Below are 19,394 nucleotides of genomic sequence, written 5' to 3'. Positions count from 1 at the left end.
TTCGGGTGTCCTGTTCACATCCACAGAATCCCCTGTCGATTCCCTTGACTATTAAGTCCCCTATCATTACCACTTCCATCTTCTCCCTCTTTCCTTTTTGCATCACAAACCAATATCAGTGCCAGTAACCTGGTCTCTGTGGCATTCCCCTGAGAGATTATCCCCACAACAGTATCCAAAACAGTATACTATTATTGAGGGGAATGGCCACAGGGGTGCTCTGCGCTAACTGCCTATTCACATTTCCATTTCCCCTGACTGTCACCCAGCTACTCACCCTCTGCAACTTCAGGGTGACTACTTCTCTGTACCTCTGATTAATCATCTCCTCACTCTCCTGTACAAGCCGAAGGTCATCCAGCTGCTGCTCCAGATCCCTAACACGGTCCTCAAAGAGCTGCAGCCAGATGCACTTCACGCAGATGTAAGTTTGGCAATCTAAGAAAACTGTTACTTCCTAAAGCAAGACCTGGCTATAAATTGAGGTGATTTCACCACTATTGCTTTAAACTTGCTGGAATCTTTTGTAGAAAGCATTTCAACACTATATTTTTTATTTTCCTGTTCCTGGAATATACTGTACGATGTGATGTTGTAAGCAAAAACTATTCCATTTATTTAAATGCTTGATCACTCAGAACTCGGAAAGGGTCAGTAAATTTCTCATATCAACAGGGGAGTGGTACAAAGCTAGGGTATCCAGATCCAAAATAATGCAAACCCTCTATGGTTCAAAATAGTGGGCAGGTAACTGACTGATCACTGCACAATTTGGAGGAGGAAGGTGGAAATCACCTACTAATGCAGAAAAATAAACCAATTATTTAGCTCTTCATGAGAAAAATGCAACTGATGCTGATTATCCATTTTTAATTTAGAATTATTTTTAACTTCAGTGTGGAAACAGAGAAAGAAGACATCTGAAGTCAAGAGGAGGAGATGGAGAAGCAAAATATCAGAGCCTGGAAGATCTGTGATCAGGAAGGTAGATAAGAAAAACAATATATATTTAGGAGAGGCCAAATACTTATGGAGAGAAATACTACTTCTCTTAGCCCACAGGGTATACTGTAAAAGATAATTATTGTATTCTATTTAGTCAGACTCTCCGATCTCTCTTTCACTGGCACCACTGTTGTTGGCAGAATCTCAGATGGCAACAAAGGGGCAGAGGATTGAAATAGATCAGATGGTTGAATGATGTCGCAACAGCAACCTTACACTGAATATTAGTAGGATGAAGGAATTGATTGTGGGCTTCAGAAAGGGGAAAGTTGGGAAAACACACTTCAGTCCTCATTGAAGGGTCAGTATTGGAAAGTGCAAGATCCTGGCTGTCAATGGATCAGCAATCAATGCTGGGCCCAATACATTGATATCATTACAATTAAAGCACAATTGTAGCTCTACTTCATTAGTAGTTTGAGGAAAAACTGTATATTACCAAAGACTTTTGCAAATTTCTACAGATGTACAGATGACTTGATGAAGGTGTATAAAATGATAAGAGGCAAAGATTTGAGTAGACAGTGAAACTTTCTGCTAGGAATTGGTTTATGCCACAGGGCATAATATTAAGGCATTTGGAGGAAAGTACAGGTATAGGAAGATGCCACAAAACACAGAATTTCAGGACATACTGTATGTCAGTCATAATAAACCTGATATTGACCTCTTATGTTGTAAGAGAATAAGTTCCTTGGCTCTCAACTGTGAGATACTTACAAATCCACTTCTGCAAAATGGTAAAGGCATTATATATATTTAAAAAATTAAGAACATGCTTCTTGGTTTTACATGTTTATTTGAATTTTTACCCTCCTCTCTCATTCCCAATCCATTACTATCTGCCACGACGATATTGTATGAGGTACAGTGAGCAGGACTATGTGTCTGGGAAGGGTTAGCAGCAGCATTCAGCTCTGACAGTAACCATTAAGCACATTAGGATAGGAATGCACTCATTTTTGTATAATTTTTCAATGTGAAGCATCCCTACAAAGTGGTTAAGTTTAAATTCCTACACATACCTCTGCTATACAATTTAAGCACCCCTTTTAAAGTAAGTCTAAACAAACCTTTAGGGCTTTTCTTTTTCTTATCTCCAACAGGAGCACTGACTATTGGAGAGGGTAATTCAGGCTCAGTTGGTTTCTCTTCTTCATCATCCTTATTTCTTTGCTCTTCATCTTCTTCCACTTTTCTCCAAAAGTAGTCACTGTTTATTCAAATTCAGTATTAGGACTTGGCACATTTCATATATTGATAATGATACACAGGAGCAAATATTACATTTAAGATAATACACAACTTCCTAATGAGTGTAATGGCCTTACATGATACACTTTACTCAACCGCCTTGTTTTCAGTTTTATTATAATCAATAGTGTAAGCGTTGGCATGGACTAGAAGGGCCAAGATGGCCTGTTTCCATGCTGTAATTGTTATATGGTTATATGGTTAATTGCATCCAAACCTACTCCTTCAATATCAAAGTGCCTATACATTTTTCTCCTTAATTTATTGTGTCAAATTGTTCCACTCAGATCATAACCAACACTTGAGTCTGGTATCATTTGGTACAAAATATCCTTCTTCAGCTCCAGATCTTCATCAAATCAAGAGCAGATTTCTAACCACTCACATTCAGTAACTGGATAGCTTTGGTCTTCATTAACATGCTTTATAGTGGGAGGGATCATTTATTTGCAAGTGCATATTTAAGGTCAGGTTCACTATCTCTGCAAGCACAAAAGCAAAATGAACTAGGCAAAATGAGCAGGTTTGGAAGGAAGTTTCTGTGCAGGGAGAAACCTTAAATGTGACATATTCAAGATGATCATCTTTTGCAACCCACTAAATCTCATCTGTACAGTCATCAGTGACACAAAGAACAGAGGAATAGAAATGTCAGAAATGACAACCAGTTCTAAAATATTTTAACATAAAATCTTGAAAAAAAAAGTTAGAAGAACCAAAGACTTGATCTTTTCTCACGTAGAGTAGAAATTGTATTGGGCCAAAATGTGATGCAAGTCCACAAATACAGATTGCATATCACAATACAGTACCCTCCAGAAAAGGGATAGCTGCACTGCCACACTCTAATCTATATATGAACAACTAATTCAATTATGCAACTATTTACTAAAACATGTCTCTCATGACCTGCCCTGAAATTCAGGCAACAGATAAATACTACCAAAGTAAGCTCAAGATACAAATGATATGAAAGGTAAAAATAAAGGTAATAGTTAACCACCGGAAGAATAAAACTGGTAGGTTAATAAAGCCCTCTTTACAAGATAGTAAAGTGAAGACCAGATGCAAATAATTCATTGGAAAGGATTGGATGAAATATTCAAATATCTGTACCTTAGTAGTCTGTCCACATGAGTCTGGTTCTCTGGTAAAAGCCCTTTCAACATAGAGTTCAGTGGTCCATTGATCCATTCCAAAGCAAACTGGACAGATTGATTTTTTTGCTCATTATCATTTGCACCAGTACCTTGAGTTGTATAGTTAGGGTCACTACAACAGTTAGACATTGCAGCAAAACATAGACTCTGGAAGGAAATAATTTGTGTTTATATACATTCAAATGCAGTTAAGTAAAATTATTTAAATATTTAAATTATTGAAGCTTAATATTTATTAGAAATTTATTGAATATAATCAAGTTTATGGCAAATAAGATTTGTGCCACAAAAGTGGCACGTAATGACCCTCAATACTTATCTCCAACGAGAAAGTATCTATTTTACATTGTCATTCAATGACACTACCAGATAGAGTGCCTAGTGACATGGTGTCATGATAGCAACTTTTCTCTCAATGTCAGCAAACAAAAGAGTTCATCATTGACTTCAGGAAGGGGCAGGTGCATATGCTCCTGTTTACATAAATGGTGCTAAAGTCGAGAGATTGGGTGCTTCAAGTTCCTAGGAGTAAACATTACCAATAGCTTGTCCTGATCCAAAAAAACATATGAGGGGTGATTGATAAGTTTGTGGCCTAAGGTAGGAGGAGTCAATTTTAGAAAACCTAACACATCTAGTTTTCAACATAGTCCCCTCCTACAGTTACAAGCTTAGTCCAGTGGCCGTGAAGCATGCAGATCCCTTGTTTGTAGAAGTCAGTGTCTTGGACCTCCAGAAAGTGGTCCACAGCAGAGGTGATTGATAAGTTTGTGGCCTAAGGTAGAAGCAGATGAGTTATACAGCTCTCATTATATGCACCTGCAGTTCAACTCTGAGTGATTATGCACAAAATTTTGAAGTTAATAACTTTTGTGGTATTTCTGTTTCAGATAATTAAAAATTGCAAGCACCATCTGAGAAAATGGACAACATCAGCCTTCGTGCAGTCATCCGCTACCTCAGCCTCAAGGAGGTCCACGAGGACAGGGTGGCAACACCAGGGGAGGGTGAAAAATAAATGTGCTAGGTTTTCTAAAATTGGTTCCTACCTTGGGCCATGAACTTATCAATCACCCCTCATACTTGTAAATGCTATGATCAGAAAGTTCACCAGCACCTCTGCTTCCTCAGAAGATTGATGAAATTTGGCATGCCTTCTTTGATCCTCACTAATTTTTATTGATGCGCCATATAAACAGCACCTTATCAAGATGCATCATGGCTTGATATGGCCCATGATCACAAGAAACTGCAGAGTTGTGGACAATGTGCAACAAACCACAGATTCTAGCCTCCCTTCTATTGAATGTGTCTATATTTGCTGTCTCAGTAAAGCAGTCAACATAAACAAAGAAGCAACCTCTCCTCAACATTCTCTCCTCCCTCCCATTGGGCAGAAGATATAAAAGCCTAAATGCATATACTAACAGGCTGAAGGACAACTCTATCTCATTGTTATAGGAGTATTTGTAAAATTTATTAATTTAGCAGCAACATTTCAATGCAATACATAATATAGAAAAAATAATTAAATAAGTAGACCAATTACAGTATACATATATTGAATAGATTAAGATTTGTGTAAAAATAAATACATATATATAAAAAAAAGTGAGGTAGTGTTCATGGGTTCAATGTCCATTTAGGAATCAGATGGTAGAGGGGAAGGTGGTGTTCCTAAATTGCAGAGTGTGTGCCTTCAGGCTTCTGTACCTTCTACATGATGGAAGCAGTGAGAAATGGGCATGCCTTGGGTACTGCTGTCTTTCTGTAAATCTTAATTCTGCATTTTGTTATTGTTTTACATTAACAAATGTAAAACTTTAATGCATTGCTGCAATGAATTGACATGCGTGAATGGTATGCAAGACAAGTTTGTCACATGTATCTCAGTACATGTGACAATAATAAATAATTTTGCTGTAAAACTTTAATCTGCATTGTTAATGTTTTCCCTTGTTCTATTGTAATGAAATGATTTGTATAATAGTTTATAAAACAACGTTATTCACTGTACCTCAGCACATGACATTAATAATCCAACTATGAAACAGGGCTGTAAACCCTCCCCAGCCACTGTCACCACACTGTAGGTTCCAATGCTTTCTGCAAAACTTCAAAAACCTGTACTTTTCAATGTCCACTCTTATCCCGAGTATACCAAGCATAGTCCTTTGTACATTTACCACTTAACTCCATTCCACCACCAATAAAAGATCACTTAACTTCAGCCACATATTCTGCAATTTCAAACCTATGAGGTAAATGTGGGAATATCATTTTGTGGTACTTATTGGTGAAGATTAGAAAATTTTATATATTTTCAAAGAAATGTATTATCTGACAATTTTTATCACTTTCTCTCTCTTCTCACTCTCTCTCAGTAGACTTTCTTGATAGTCACCACGTTGGCCCTGGTAATATGCAGTGACTTCTGAGATACAGTTATAGAAAGGGCAAATCTAATTACCATCATTTTTTCTTAAACATTTTGTACTACAAAGTAATGCCTAAAAAAACAGGCTGTTTCAAAGGTGTAAAGAATAACTGCAGAGTATTTTCAAACATTAGGAATAATGTGTATGATTTTGGAAGAAATGCTGTTTCATAAACTACCCTATCTGATTCATGAATGTCAATGAAATACTTGGCTTCGATGGTATCCTTACTAGGCCAAAACTTGCAATGTTGTAGCTATTGTTAATACATATTAACTTTTGATTTTAATACTAAGTATTTGGAAGCAGAATACAAACCACATCTGTACCAGATTCGGTATATATTCATTCCTACACAAAAATGCACGGAGACTGTATTTGTATGAAATCCAGAGCAACGCACAAAGGATCTGGGAGAACTCGGCAAGTAATGCAGCATCTGTGGAAGAAAATGGACAATGGACATTTCTGATCAAAGTTCTTCACCAAGACCAGAAAGAAATGGAGAGTTTGGAGTGGCTTTGTCTCATCAGGCTTGGGCAAAATAAAAAATCTGGTAAGTTTCTCATGTTTAAATCTTCACTTGACCCCTGGGGCCATTCCCAGCAATAATTAGTATACTACTTTAGATACTGTTGAGGGGGAAGACCTACTGGGGGAAGCTGCAGTGACTGGGACTCTTGCACTGAGTCTGGTGCTGTGGCTCAGAAGAGAAGATAGGTAAAGGGGACTGCAGTGGTGGTAGGAGATTCCATTGTCCGAGGAACAAGATTCTGAGAGTGCAATAGAGACACCTGGATGGTACATTGCCTCCCAGGTGCCAGGGCCAGGGTCAGGGATGTCTCAAATCAGGTCCACGGCACTCTAAAGGAGAGGGTCAGCAGCCAGAAGTCTTGGTACATATTGGCACCAATGGCATGGGATGTCCTGAAAAGAAATTTCAGGGAGTTAGGTAGAAAGCTGAAAAACAGGACCTTATCTGAATCTCTGAATTGCTGCCTGTGCCATGGATCAGTGAGGGTAAGAATAGGATGATTTGGCAGGTGAATGCATGGCTGAGGAACTGTTGCAGGGGTAGGGGTTCAGACTTATGGATCATTGAGATCGTTTCTAGTGAAGATACAAAAGGGACAGGTTACACCTGAACCTGAGTGGGACCAATATCCTTGTGGCAGGTTTGCTAGAGTTATTTGAGCGGGTTTAAACTAATCTGACAGGGGGATGGGAGCTGGAGTGATAGTGTTGAGGATGAGCTGGTTGGTTTAGAAACAGAGGCAGTGTGTATCGAGACTGCTAACAAGGAGAGGCTTATGATGAGGCAAAATTACAGTCAACAGGATTAGTTGCAATGCAAAAAGTGGACAAAATTGAAAGGGGTGATGTTGAACAGGACTGAAGGTTTTGATAGTTGAATAAGCGCAGTATACAAAATAAGGCAGATGAATTTATTGCACAGTTACAGATGTTGTGTACATCAATAATTCGTGGCTGAAAGAAGATTATACTGGGAGCTTAACATCCAAGGATACACATCGTATCAAAAGAACAAGCAGGTAAGCAGAGGGAGTGGAGTTGCTCTGATGGTAATAAAAAATGAAATCAAATCATTAGAAAATCATAGGGTTGGTAGATGTTGAGTTGTTGTGGGTAGAGCTAAGGAACGGCAAGAGTAAAAAAAGATCCTGATAGGAGTTATATACAGATCCCTAAATAATAGTAAGGATGTGTCTACAAATTAAAATGGGAGATAGAAAATGCATGCCAAAAGGGCTTTTTTACAATACAATACAATAGCTGTGGCAGATTTCAGTTTGCAGGTAGATAGGAAAAATCAGGTCGGTGCTGTATCCCAAGATGCCGATTTTCTAGACTGCTTACCAGATGGCTTTTTAAAAACAGCTCAAGGCGAAACCCACCAGGGGACCAGCTATTCTGGATTGGATGGTGTGCAGTAAGCTGGAATTGATTGCTTAAGGTAAAGGAACCCTTGGGCAAGTGATCTTAAAATGATAGAATTCACCCTAATGATAGAATTCAGATGTATCAGTATTATGGTGGAGTAAAGAGAATTACAGGGGTATGAGAGAGAAGCTGGCAAGAATTGATTGGAAAAGAACACAGGCAGGGATGATGGCAGAGCAGCAATGACTGAAATTTCCAGAAGTAATTCAGAAGGTGCAGGATATACACATCCCAAAGAGGAAGAAGTTCGAAAAGGCAAGATGACAGAATCATGGATGACAAGAGAAGTCAAAGCCAACATAAAAGCCAAAGAAAAAGCATAAAAGGGATTTTGAAAAGAGAGGGGCATAGCTACGATGGTGCTGAACAGTTGCTTCCTCAAGCTCATAAGACCATAAGATACAGGAGCAGAATTAGGCCATTCAGACCATTGAGTCTACTCCACCATTCCATCATATCCTTTGATGTCCTGACCAATCAGGAAACTATTAACTTCTGCTTTAGATATTCCCATGGACATGGCCTCCACTGCAGTCTCACATGCAGAGCATTTTGCAGATTCACTACTCTCGGCTAAAAAATATTCTTCCTTAGCTCCAAAAGGTCGCCCTTCAGCTTTGAGGCTGTGACCTCTAGTTCCGGATATCCTCATCATAGAAAACATCCTTTCCATATCCACCTTATATAGTCCTTTTAACGTTTGGTAGGTTTCAATAAGTTCCCCCTGCATTCTTCTAAATTTCCGTGAGTACAGGACCAAACCTGCCAAACACTCCTCGTATGTTAACCCCTTCATTCTTGGAATCATCCTTGTGAACCTTCTCTGGATTCTCTCCAATGACACCACATCCTTTCTCAGATATGGGGCCCAAAACTATTGACAATACTCCAAGTGTGGCATAACTAGTGCCTTATAAAGCTTCAGCATTATCTCTTTGCTTTTATAGAACCATAGAACACTACAGCACAGTACAGGCCCTTCAGCCCTCCATGTTGTGCTGACCCATATAATCCTTAAAAAAAGTACTAAACCCACACTACCCCATAACCCTCTATTTTTCTTTCATCCATGTGCCTATCCAAGAGGCTCTTAAATACCCCCTAATGTATTTAGCCTCCACCACCATCCCTGGCAAGTCATTTCAGGCACTCACAACCCTCTGAATAAAAAACTTACTCCTGATGTCTCCCCTAAACTCCTCTCCTATAATTTTTTACATATGCCCTCTGGTGTTTGCTATTGGTACCCTGGGAAACTGGTACTGACTATCCACCCTATCTATGCCTCTCATAATCTTGTAGACCTCTATCAAGTCCCCTCTCATTCTTCTATGCTCCAAAGAGAAAAGTCCCAGCTCTGCTAAACTTGCTTCATATGACTTGTTCTCCAAACCAGGCAACATCCTGGTAAATCTCCTCTGCAGCCTCTCCATAGCTTCCGCATCCTTCCTATAATGAGGTGACCAGAATTGAATACAATACTCTAAGTGCGGTCTCACCAGAGATTTGTAGAGTTGCAACATGACTTCTCTACTCTTAAACTCAATCCCCCTGTTAATGAAGCCTAGCATCCCATAGGCCTTCTTAACTACCCTATCAAGCTGAGCAGCGACCTTGAGGGATGGATGGATTTGAACCTCAAGGTCCCTTTGTTCATCCACACTCTTAAGTAACTGACCATTAATCCTGTACTCAGTCTTCTGGTTTGTCCTTCCAAAATGCATCACCTCACACTTATCCAGATTGAACTCCATCTGCCATTTTTCTGCCCAACTCTGCAGCCTGTCTATATCCTCTTTTAACCTTCAACAACCTGCAGCTCCATCCACAACTCCTCCAAGCTTCGTGCCATCCATGAACTTACCGAGGACTATTTGGGGGCCTACTCCCAACACAGTGATTGATCCCTTCCTATTTCTGACTTTCACCAGACTGATTCCGTGGAACAATGATGTTGTGGCCATTACTGAAACTTGGTTGGAGGAAGGGCAGAATTGGATGATGCAGGTCCCACGGTTCAGGTGTTTTAAAAGGAATAGGATGGGAGGCAGAAAAGGTGGGGGGAGTGGCATTACTGGTCAGGGATAGTATCAAAGCTATAGAAAGGAGGATGCTGCAGAGGGAGTGTCCACTGAGTTGGTCTGGGTGGAACTCAGAAATAGGAAGGGATCAATCACTGTGTTGGGATTCTACTCCCCTTGAAATAAATGCCAACATTGTATTTGCCTTCTTTACCATGGACTCAACCTGTGAATGAACCTCCTGGGAGTCTTGCATGAGGGCTTAAGTTCCTTTGCACTTTTTATGTTTGAATTTTCTCCCCATTTAGATAATTGTCCGCACTATTGTTAATTTTACTGAAGTGCATTATCAAACATATCCCAACATTGTATTCCATTAGCCACTTTTTTGCCCATTCCTTCAATTTGTCGAAGTCCTGCTATAATCGCATTGCTTCCTCAGCACTACCTACCCCTCTGCCTATCTTTGCATTATTTGCAAACTGGCATAAAGCCATCAATTCCATTATCTATATCACAGACAAATAGGAAAAGTAGCAGTCCCAATACTAACCCCCGAGGAACCACTAGTCACTGGCAGCCAACCAGAAAAGGCCCCCTTTATTCCCACTCACTGTCTCCTACCTGTTTGCCATTCCTCTATCCATGTCAGTATCTTTCCTGTAAAACCATAGGATTTTATCTTGTTTAGCAGCCTCATGTATGGCAATTTATCAAAAGTCTTCTGAAAATCCAAGTAAATGACATCCATTGCCTGTCCTTAGTTAACCCTGCTTGTTACGTCCTCAAAGAATTCTAACAGATTTGTCACATAAGATTTCCCTTCACAGAAACCATGCTGACATTGACATTTTATCATTAGTCTCCAAGTACCCTGAAACCTCATCCTTAACAATAGAGTCCAACACTTTCCCAACCACTAAGGTTAGGCTAATTGGCCTATAATTTCCTTTCTTTTGCCTTCCTCCCTTCTTAAAGAGTGGAGTGACTTTTATAATTTTCCAGTTCTCCAGGACCATGCCAGAATCAAATGATTCTTGAAAGATCATGACCAATGCATCCATTATCTTTTTTGCAAGCTCTCTTAGGACTCTGGGATGTAGTTCATCTGGTAAGACCTTTCAGTTTATCTAGCACTTTTTTTAGTTTTAAACTAAATAGTGTGGAACGGGGTTTCAACAGACTGGAGAAGTATGGATAAAGTAAAAAAGAAGTGTGGATAAAGCTAAAGAAAAAAAGAAAGATAAAAAGGAGAAAAGTAAGAGTGGATGAATAAAGTGCAAGTGCAAAACAGTAAAAGATTACAAGATTTTAAGAGAGTGTAAGGGCACTTTATTTGCATGCCCATAGCATTCGAAACAAGGTTCGTGAACTTGTGCCACAAATCAGTACAAAAAGGTATGATTTAGTGGTAATTACAGAGATGTGGTTGCAGGGTGGAGAGGATTGGGAATTAAATATCCAAGGACATCAGGTCATACAGAAGGATAGGCAGGAAGGTAAGGGAGGTGGGGTAGCACTCTTAATTAAAGATGAGATCAGGGTGATAGTGAGAAATGATATAAGATCCAAGGAGCAGGATGTTGAATCCATCTGGGTCGAAATTAGGAGTAGTAAAGGGAAAAAAGTCACTGGAGGGAGTTGTCTATTAGCCACCAAATACACAATAACATTACAGTGGCACGGGCAGTAAACAGAGAAATTTCTGAGGCATGTAAGAATGGAACAGCAGTTATCATAGGAGACTTTAACTTGTATGTAGATTGGGTAAATCAAGTTGGTTGAGGCAGTCTTGAGGAGGACTTCATAGAATGCATCCATAATGGCTTTCTTTAACAGCAAGTTACTCAACCTACAAAGGAACATACTATCTTAGATCTGGTCCTGTGCAACTATAGGGGTAAAATTAGTGATCTTATTGTTCCATGACCATGGTTTCGTACTGTGGGCATCACTTTAAAACGCTTGGATGAGGCAGGACTATGACATCAGTGTAACAACCTGTGACAGACCTCTGGGACTTTTAGGAGTGAGAGAGTGGGGGAGAGAGTGGGGAGAGAGTGGGGGAGAGAGTGGGGAGAGAGTGAGGGAGAGAGTGAGGGAGAGAGGAAGTTTTGGACTGTGGGCAGGAACAGCTTGCCCAATATGGGTAAGGTCTGAAACTTCCCATGCCCAAAGGATTGGGTTGATTAATGGCACACAGTACACATTGGATGTGTGACTGTCACTTCGTATGATCCATATGTGGACTTTGTCAGCATATCCTATGGCAACTACTTTTATTAACCCTTACCTGGATTCAGGTGTGCTATGTGGCAACCACTTGTGCGAAGGGATATTCTGTGACTGTCACCTTGTAGTATTTCTACGTGGATTTTGGAACGACTCAACAGATAAGATCTTCAGCCACTGTTACTTCATTTTCCCAGCGTAGAACCTGTGGAATTTTTCATAATCGCCTCCTCGCTACATTTGAACGTGGATTTACAAATCTCTCCCCTCATTTATACCATGGATTACTGGACCTTTCTAGTTTGCCATCTTAAGACTTTAAGAACTGTCCTTAAGCTTGACAGTTTGGGAGCCACACACGCATAACACTGTTAACTTATGTTTATTTTGCTTAATTTTCTATTTTATGAGTAGATACTAATAAAGATAGTGGTTTGAACATCAAAACCTGACTCAGTTTGTGAGCTATTGTTGCTGGTACATAACATTGTATTTAGGGAACCTCTTGGAAACAGTGATCACTGTATGATTGAGTTTCTCATACAAATGGAGGGTGCAATAGTTCAATCTAAAACCAGTGTATTATGCCTAAAAAATGGAGACTACAATGGGATGAGGAATGATTGGCTAGTGTAACACGGGTTATATGGTGGGGCAATTGAAGAACAGTGGAAGACTTTCAAAACAAATTGTCACAGTGCTCAACAAAAGTATATTCAAGTTAAAAGCAAGGACAGTAAGGGTGGGGAGAGTCAGCCTTGGATAACTAAGAAAATAAAAGAAGGCATCAAGCTAAAAACTCATGCATACAAAGTCACCAGTAGTGGGAAATTGGAAGATTGGGAAAACTTTAAACAGCAACAAAGTGCCACTAAGTGAGCAATAAAGAAAGGGAAGTTCAATGACATGCCACATTAAAGACTTATCCATAAGATAAGGATGAATAGAGTTGGGGGTGATGTAATAGCATGGATAGAGAATTGGTTAACTAATAGAAAGCAGAGAGTTGGGATACATGGGTGTTACTCTAGTTGGCAATCAATGGTGAGTGGTGAGCGGTGCTGAGCCTGCAATGGTTCATGACATACATTAATGATCTAGAAGAGGGGACTGAGTGTAGTGTGTCTAAGTTAGCTGATGGTACTAAATTTAGTGGAAAAACAAACTGTGCAGAAGGTATAGAGAGTCTGTAGAGAGATATAGAGAGGTTAAGTGAGCGGGCAAGGGTCTGGCAGATGGAGTACAATGTTAGTAAATGCAAGGTCATCTGCTCTGGATGTGCAAATGAAAGAGCAGATTATTATTTAAATGGTAAAAAACAGCAGTATACTGCTGAGCAGAAGGACTTGGAATGCTTGTGCGTGAATCACAAAAGGTTGGTTTGCAGGTGCAGCAGGCTATCAAGAAGGCAAAGGGATTGCTGGCCTTCATTGCTAAACGGATTCAACTTAAGTGCAGTGAGGTCATGCAGCAACTGTAGAGGGTATTGGTGAAACTGCACCTAGAGTACTGTGTGCAGTTCTGGTCTCCTTGAAGAAGGATATACTAGCTTAGGAGGCGGTGCAGAGGAGGTTCACCAGATTGATTCCAGAGATGAGGGAGTTAGACTATGAGGAGAGACTGAGTTACCAGGGACTGTGCTCACTCGAATTCAGAAGAATGAGAGGAGATCTTATTGAAACATATAAAATTAAGAAAGGGATAGATAAGGTAGAGGCAGGAAATTTGTTTCCACTGGTAGGCGAGACCAGAACCAGGGGACATAGCCTCAAGATTCGGGGGAGTAGATTTATGACAGAGATGAGCAGGAATTGCTTTTCCCAGAGAGTGCTGAATCTGTGGAATTCTCTGTCTATTGAAGCAGTGGAGGCTACCTCAGTAAATATATTTAAGACAAGGTTGGATAGATTTTTGCATAGTAGAGGAATGAAGGGTTATGCGGAAAAGGCAGGTAAGTGGAGATGAATCCATTGCCAGATCAACCATGATCTTATTGAATGGCAGAGCAGGCTTGATGGGCCAGATGGCCTACACCTGCTCCTATTTCTTATGTTCTTTTTCCTTTGTAACAGTAATGGCACTCACTCCTGCTCCCTAACAGTCACAGATCTCTGGCACACTGCTAGTGTCTTCCGCAGTAAAGACTGATGCAAAGTACTCATTAAGTTCAACTGTCATTTCTTCATCCCCCTATTACTACCTCACCAGCATATTTCCATTGGGTCAATATCAACTCTCAACTCCTTTTTCTCATTACATAACTGAAAAAAACTGCTTTATATTATTGGCTAGTTTGCTCTCATATTTCATCTTTCACTTCTGATAGCTTTTTTAGTTGTCTTTTGTTGGATTTTAAAAGTGTCCTAATCATTCAACATCCCACTCACTTTTGCAACCTTATATGCCCTTTCCTTGGCTTTTATGCAGTCAAGGATAAGTCCCTTGTCAACTTCAGTTGCCTATACCAGCCATTTGAGAACAACTTCTTCTGTGGGACATATCCTGTGAACTACCCTGAAACCTCAGCCATCTCAGCCCTGCTGTCATTCCTGCCAATATCCTCCTCCAATCAACCTGAGCAAGCTCTCTCTCATGCCCCTGTATTTCCCTTTATTCTGTTGCGATCCTGACACACGTGATTTATGCTTCTCCCTTTTAAAATGCAGTATGAATTCAACTGTATTATGATCACAGCTTCCTAAGGATTCCTTTCCTCCCTACTAAGATCTGGACTAATACACAATACCCAAACTAAGACAGCCTTTCCACTAGTAGGCTCAAGCACAAGCTGCTCCAAAAAGCTATCTCATAGGCACTCAACAAATTCACTATCTTGCAATCTGGCACCAACCTGTTTTTCCCAATTCCTTTGCATATGGAAGTCCCTCATTACAATTGTGACACTGATCTTATTACATGTCTTTCCCAGCTCCATTTGCAATCTCAAGCCCACATCTTGACTACTATTTGGAGGTCTATATATGATTCCCATAATGCTTTTTTTATCCTTGCAATTTCTTAACTCCACCCACAAAGATTCAACATTCTCTGCCCCTATGTCACCTCTTTGTAAAGATGTAATTCCATCTCTTACCAACAGAGCCACTCCGCCGCCTATGCCTTCCTGCCTGTCCTTTTCATACAAGGTATATGCTTTGATGTCAAGATCCCAACTATGGCTTTCTTTCAGTCACAACTCAGTAATGCCCACAATAGGCAAACAAACCAATCTCTTGCGGTGCAGACTCGAGGGGCCGAATGGTCTACTTCTGCACCTATTGTCTATTGTCTAATTGTGCCACGAGTTCATCCACCTTATTCTAAAAGCCACGTGCATCTTCGGTCCTGCATTCTTCATCTTTTTGAATTTTGCCTCTGGGGTACAATTTAACTCTTTGCTCTATCTGCATTTTTAACCAATCATTCGTGTATCCTTCCCTACATGCATGTTACACTCATCATCTATTTGTAAACCTGCTGGCTCATCCTCGGCTCCATCATACTGGTTCCCATCCACTACCATATTAATTTAAAGCACTTCCAATAGCTCAAGTAAACCTGTGCAGAAGAATATTGGTCCCCCTTGGATTCAAGTTCAACCTGTCCCTTTTGTACAGGCCCACCCACTCTAGAAGAGGTCCTAATTATCCAGAAATCTGAATCTCTGTCCCCTGCTCCAATTCTTCAGCCACACATTAATTTACCACCTCATTCTATTCTTATCGTCACTGTTACATGACACAGGCAGCAATCCTGAGATGACTATCGTTGAGGTCCTACTTCTCAGCTTCCTTCCTAACTCCTTGTATTCTCTTTTCAAAACCTCCTTCTTTTTTGACCTGTGTCATTGGTATCAATATGTACCACGTCTTCTGACTACTCACCCTCCCTTTTCAGGGTATTATGGACACATTCAGAAATATCGCAGACCCTGACACCTGGGTGGCAAACTATCATGCGTGTTTATTTTTCATGTCCAGAGAATCATCTAACTGTCCCCCAACTATACAGTCCCTTATTACTACTGTTATCCTGTTCAGTTCCTACCCTTCTGAGCCACAGGCCAGACTCAGTGCCAGAGGCATGGCTGCTGCTTCTCCCTCCAGGCTGCTCTTAGGGTTTGCTGTTTCTCTTTGAACTGACTTCCATTGTTTTCTTTATTTAGTGGCTACCTGGAGATGAAGAATCTCAGTTATACAGTCAGCCCTCCTTATCCGCGGGGGATTGGTTCCGAGAACCCTGTGGATACCAAAAATCGCAGATGCTCAAGTCCCTTATTTAACCTGGCTCAGTGCAGTGGTCTTTAGGACCCAGCAGAACCCCGGACTTTATTCAACTTGCTCTGTGCGGGGACATTAGGACCTGGCAGTGCAGCTCTGAATCCGCAATGTTTCTGTTCATAAAAATAATCACGATCACGATTGAAAATAAGGTGGAAGTAATAAAGCGATCGGAAAAAGGTGAAGCACCATCGGTCATTGGAAAAGCGTTAGGCTACAGTCGGTCAATGATTGGAACAATTTTAATGGAGCATGTGAAAGGCCCTGCCCCGATGAAAGCTACAATTATTACTAAGCAATGCAGTGGTTTGGTTTAATTATTGAAATACATATGTTTCTTAAGTACTTTATATGCACAGAAAGGTAAAATTATGTACTATATACTAAGAAAAACATTTGACTGACGCTAAATAATACCAGATGTACCTGTTCCGACCTCAAATCCGACTTAAAGATGGACTCAGGAATGGAACTCATTCATAACCCAGGGACTGCCTGTACTTTTAAGTCATTTCTAGATTACTTATAATACCTAATGCAACGTAAATGCTATGTAAGTAGTTGTTAAACTGTATTGTTTAGGAAATAATGACAAGAAAAAATAGTCTGTACATGCTCAAATAATGAGTGCTGGAGAGAGAACTTCCAGGTTTTCCCGATCCGCAGTTGGTTGAAAATGCGCATGTGGAATCCGTGGATAAGGAGGGCCGACTGTATAATGCATACGTACTTTGATAATAAATTAACTTTTGAATCTTTGAAGCAGAAGAAAGAAAATTATAGGTCGGTTAGTCTGACCTCAGTGGTTGTAAAGATGTTGGAGCTAATTGTTAAAGCTGTGGTTTTGGGGTACTTGGAGGCACAGGATAAAATAGGCTGTAGTCAGCATGGTTCCTCAAAGAAAAATTTTGCCTTACAAATCTATCCGAATTCTTAGAAGAAATAACAAGCAGGTTAGACAAAAGGAGAATCAGTGGATGTTGTATACTTGGATTTTCAGAAAGCCTTTGACAAGGTGCCACACATGAGGCTGCTTAACACGTCAAGATCTCATGGTATTGCAAGGAAGATTCTAGTAAGGATAAAGCAGGAGCAAATTGCCAACAGGCAAAGAGTGGGAAAAAAGGGAGCCTTTCTGGTTGGCTGCCAGCGACTAGTGGTGTTCCAAGGGGTCTGTGTTGAGACTGCTTCTACTTACATTATATGTCATTGACTTGGATGACGGAATTAGTGACTTTGTGGCAAAGTTTACAAATGATGCAAAGATAGATGGAGGAGCATGTAGTTTTGAGAAACTAGAGAGACTACAGAAGGATTTAGAGAATGGGCAAAGAAGTGGCAGATGGAATACAGTGTTGGGAAGAGTTTGGTCATGCACTCTGGTAAAAAAAATGTAAGCATTAACTATTTTTTAAATGGAATGAAAATTCAAACCAAAGGTGCAAAGAGACTTGGGAGTCCTTATGCAGGATTCCCTAAAGATTAATTTGCAGGTTGGGTCTGTGGTGAGGAAGGCAAATGCAATGTTCACATTCATTTCAAGTGGATTAGAATAAAAAGGCAAGTATGTAATGTGTGTAAGGTACTGGTGAGGCCTCACTTGGAGTGTCATGAGCAGTTTTGGGCCCATTACCCATTATCCAAGAAAGGATGTGCTCACATTGGAGAGGATTAAAGGAGATACATGAAAATGATTCCAGGATTGAAAGGCTTGTCATATGAAGAGCGTTTGATGGCTCTGAGCCTGTACTCACTGGAATTCAGAAAAATGAGGGGTGACTTCATTGAAACCTATTGAATTTTATAGGGCCATAATAGAGTGGATGTGGAGAGGATGTTTCCTATGGAGTCTAGGATCAAAGGTTGTAGCCTCAGGATAGAGAGAGTCCTTTTAGAATGAAGATGAGGTGGAATTTCTTTAGCCAGAAAGTAGTGGATCTGTAGAATTCATTGCCACAACCTGCTGTGGAGGCCAAGTCATTGGAAATATTTAAGGCAGAGTTTGACAGATTCTTGATTAGTCAGGGCATGAAGGGACATAGGGAGAAGACAGGAGATTGGGGCTGAGAAGGAAAATGGATCAGCCATGATGATATGGTGGAGCAAATTCGATGTGTCAAATGGCATAATTCTGCTCCTGTATCTTATGGTCTTATGGCAAGAGAGCAAACAGCTTGTATAAAAAGTTGAAGGAAAGGGTGGGAAAAAGAATCAGCTGGAAGGTGATGGGTGAAATCAGGTAAATCTTGGGGGCAGGAGGTTAATTGGCAGATGACGGATGGGGGAGAATGGAGATGATGAAATAAGCGGGGAAGAGATAGGTGTAAGTGACAAATGCTGAAGAAGATGGAATCTTATAGGAGAGAATAGTAGACAATAGAATAAAGGGAAGGTGGTGGGGAGGGAAACCAGTGGAAGGAACGTGTGGGTGATGGACAGATGGAGACATTGGGGGAGAGGAACAAGGTAAGGTGATGGGGATAAGGAAAAAAGGCAGTGGCAGATACCAGTGGTTAACAGAAGTGAGAGAAATTGATATTCATGCATTAGGTTGGAGACTACCAAGAGGAAATATGAGGCGCTGCTCTTCCAATCTGCTTCTAGCTTCAATCTGGCTCCTACTATGGCCTTTACATCAGAGAAAAGTGATGAAGATTTGGCCATTGCTTTGTTAAACATGGTCTCTCCATCTACTATACCACTTGGTATCTCCAGGTGGCCAACTATTGTAATTCCAACTCCCATTCCCACTCCTATGTATTTGCCCATGGCCTTTTCCACTGCCCTCTCTTATCAGGTTCCATCTTCTTCAGCCCTTTGCCACTTCTCCCTATCACCTCCCAGCTTCTTACATTGTTTTACTCTCCTGCTTCCCGTACCTGCCTATCACTCTCTCCTCACCTGAATTCCCTCACTATCTACCAGCTCTTGGTCTACCTCACTCCCTAGCTTTTTTTATGCTGCCTTTGTGGTGAACTACATGCTGACCGACCAGTGCTCGGTTGCGTTCATGTTTAACAACCAACAGGGGGGCAAAATCAA

At 40.5% G+C, this 19,394-nt stretch overlaps 1 protein-coding gene across 4 annotated transcripts in view; it reads right to left on the bottom strand.

Annotated features, from left to right (window-relative positions):
- Nucleotides 1-19,394, bottom strand: part of eno4 (enolase 4) — an 88,626-nt gene that overhangs the window by 49,546 nt on the left and 19,686 nt on the right. For all 4 annotated transcript variants that reach the window (XM_059947930.1, XM_059947929.1, XM_059947928.1 and 1 more), the window contains 2 exons: nucleotides 3,376-3,566; nucleotides 2,079-2,218 (listed from right to left, as the gene is read on the bottom strand). In XM_059947930.1, coding sequence (XP_059803913.1) covers nucleotides 2,079-2,218; nucleotides 3,376-3,566 — 331 coding nt within the window. The remainder of the gene's footprint in view (nucleotides 1-2,078; nucleotides 2,219-3,375; nucleotides 3,567-19,394) is intronic.

The sequence above is a fragment of the Hypanus sabinus genome, chromosome 22, assembly GCF_030144855.1.
Source record: "Hypanus sabinus isolate sHypSab1 chromosome 22, sHypSab1.hap1, whole genome shotgun sequence".
In the NCBI taxonomy this organism is placed as follows: domain Eukaryota; kingdom Metazoa; phylum Chordata; class Chondrichthyes; order Myliobatiformes; family Dasyatidae; genus Hypanus; species Hypanus sabinus.
Note: the sequence above shows the minus strand (reverse complement) of the source record. Positions and strands in the feature narration are given on the sequence as shown.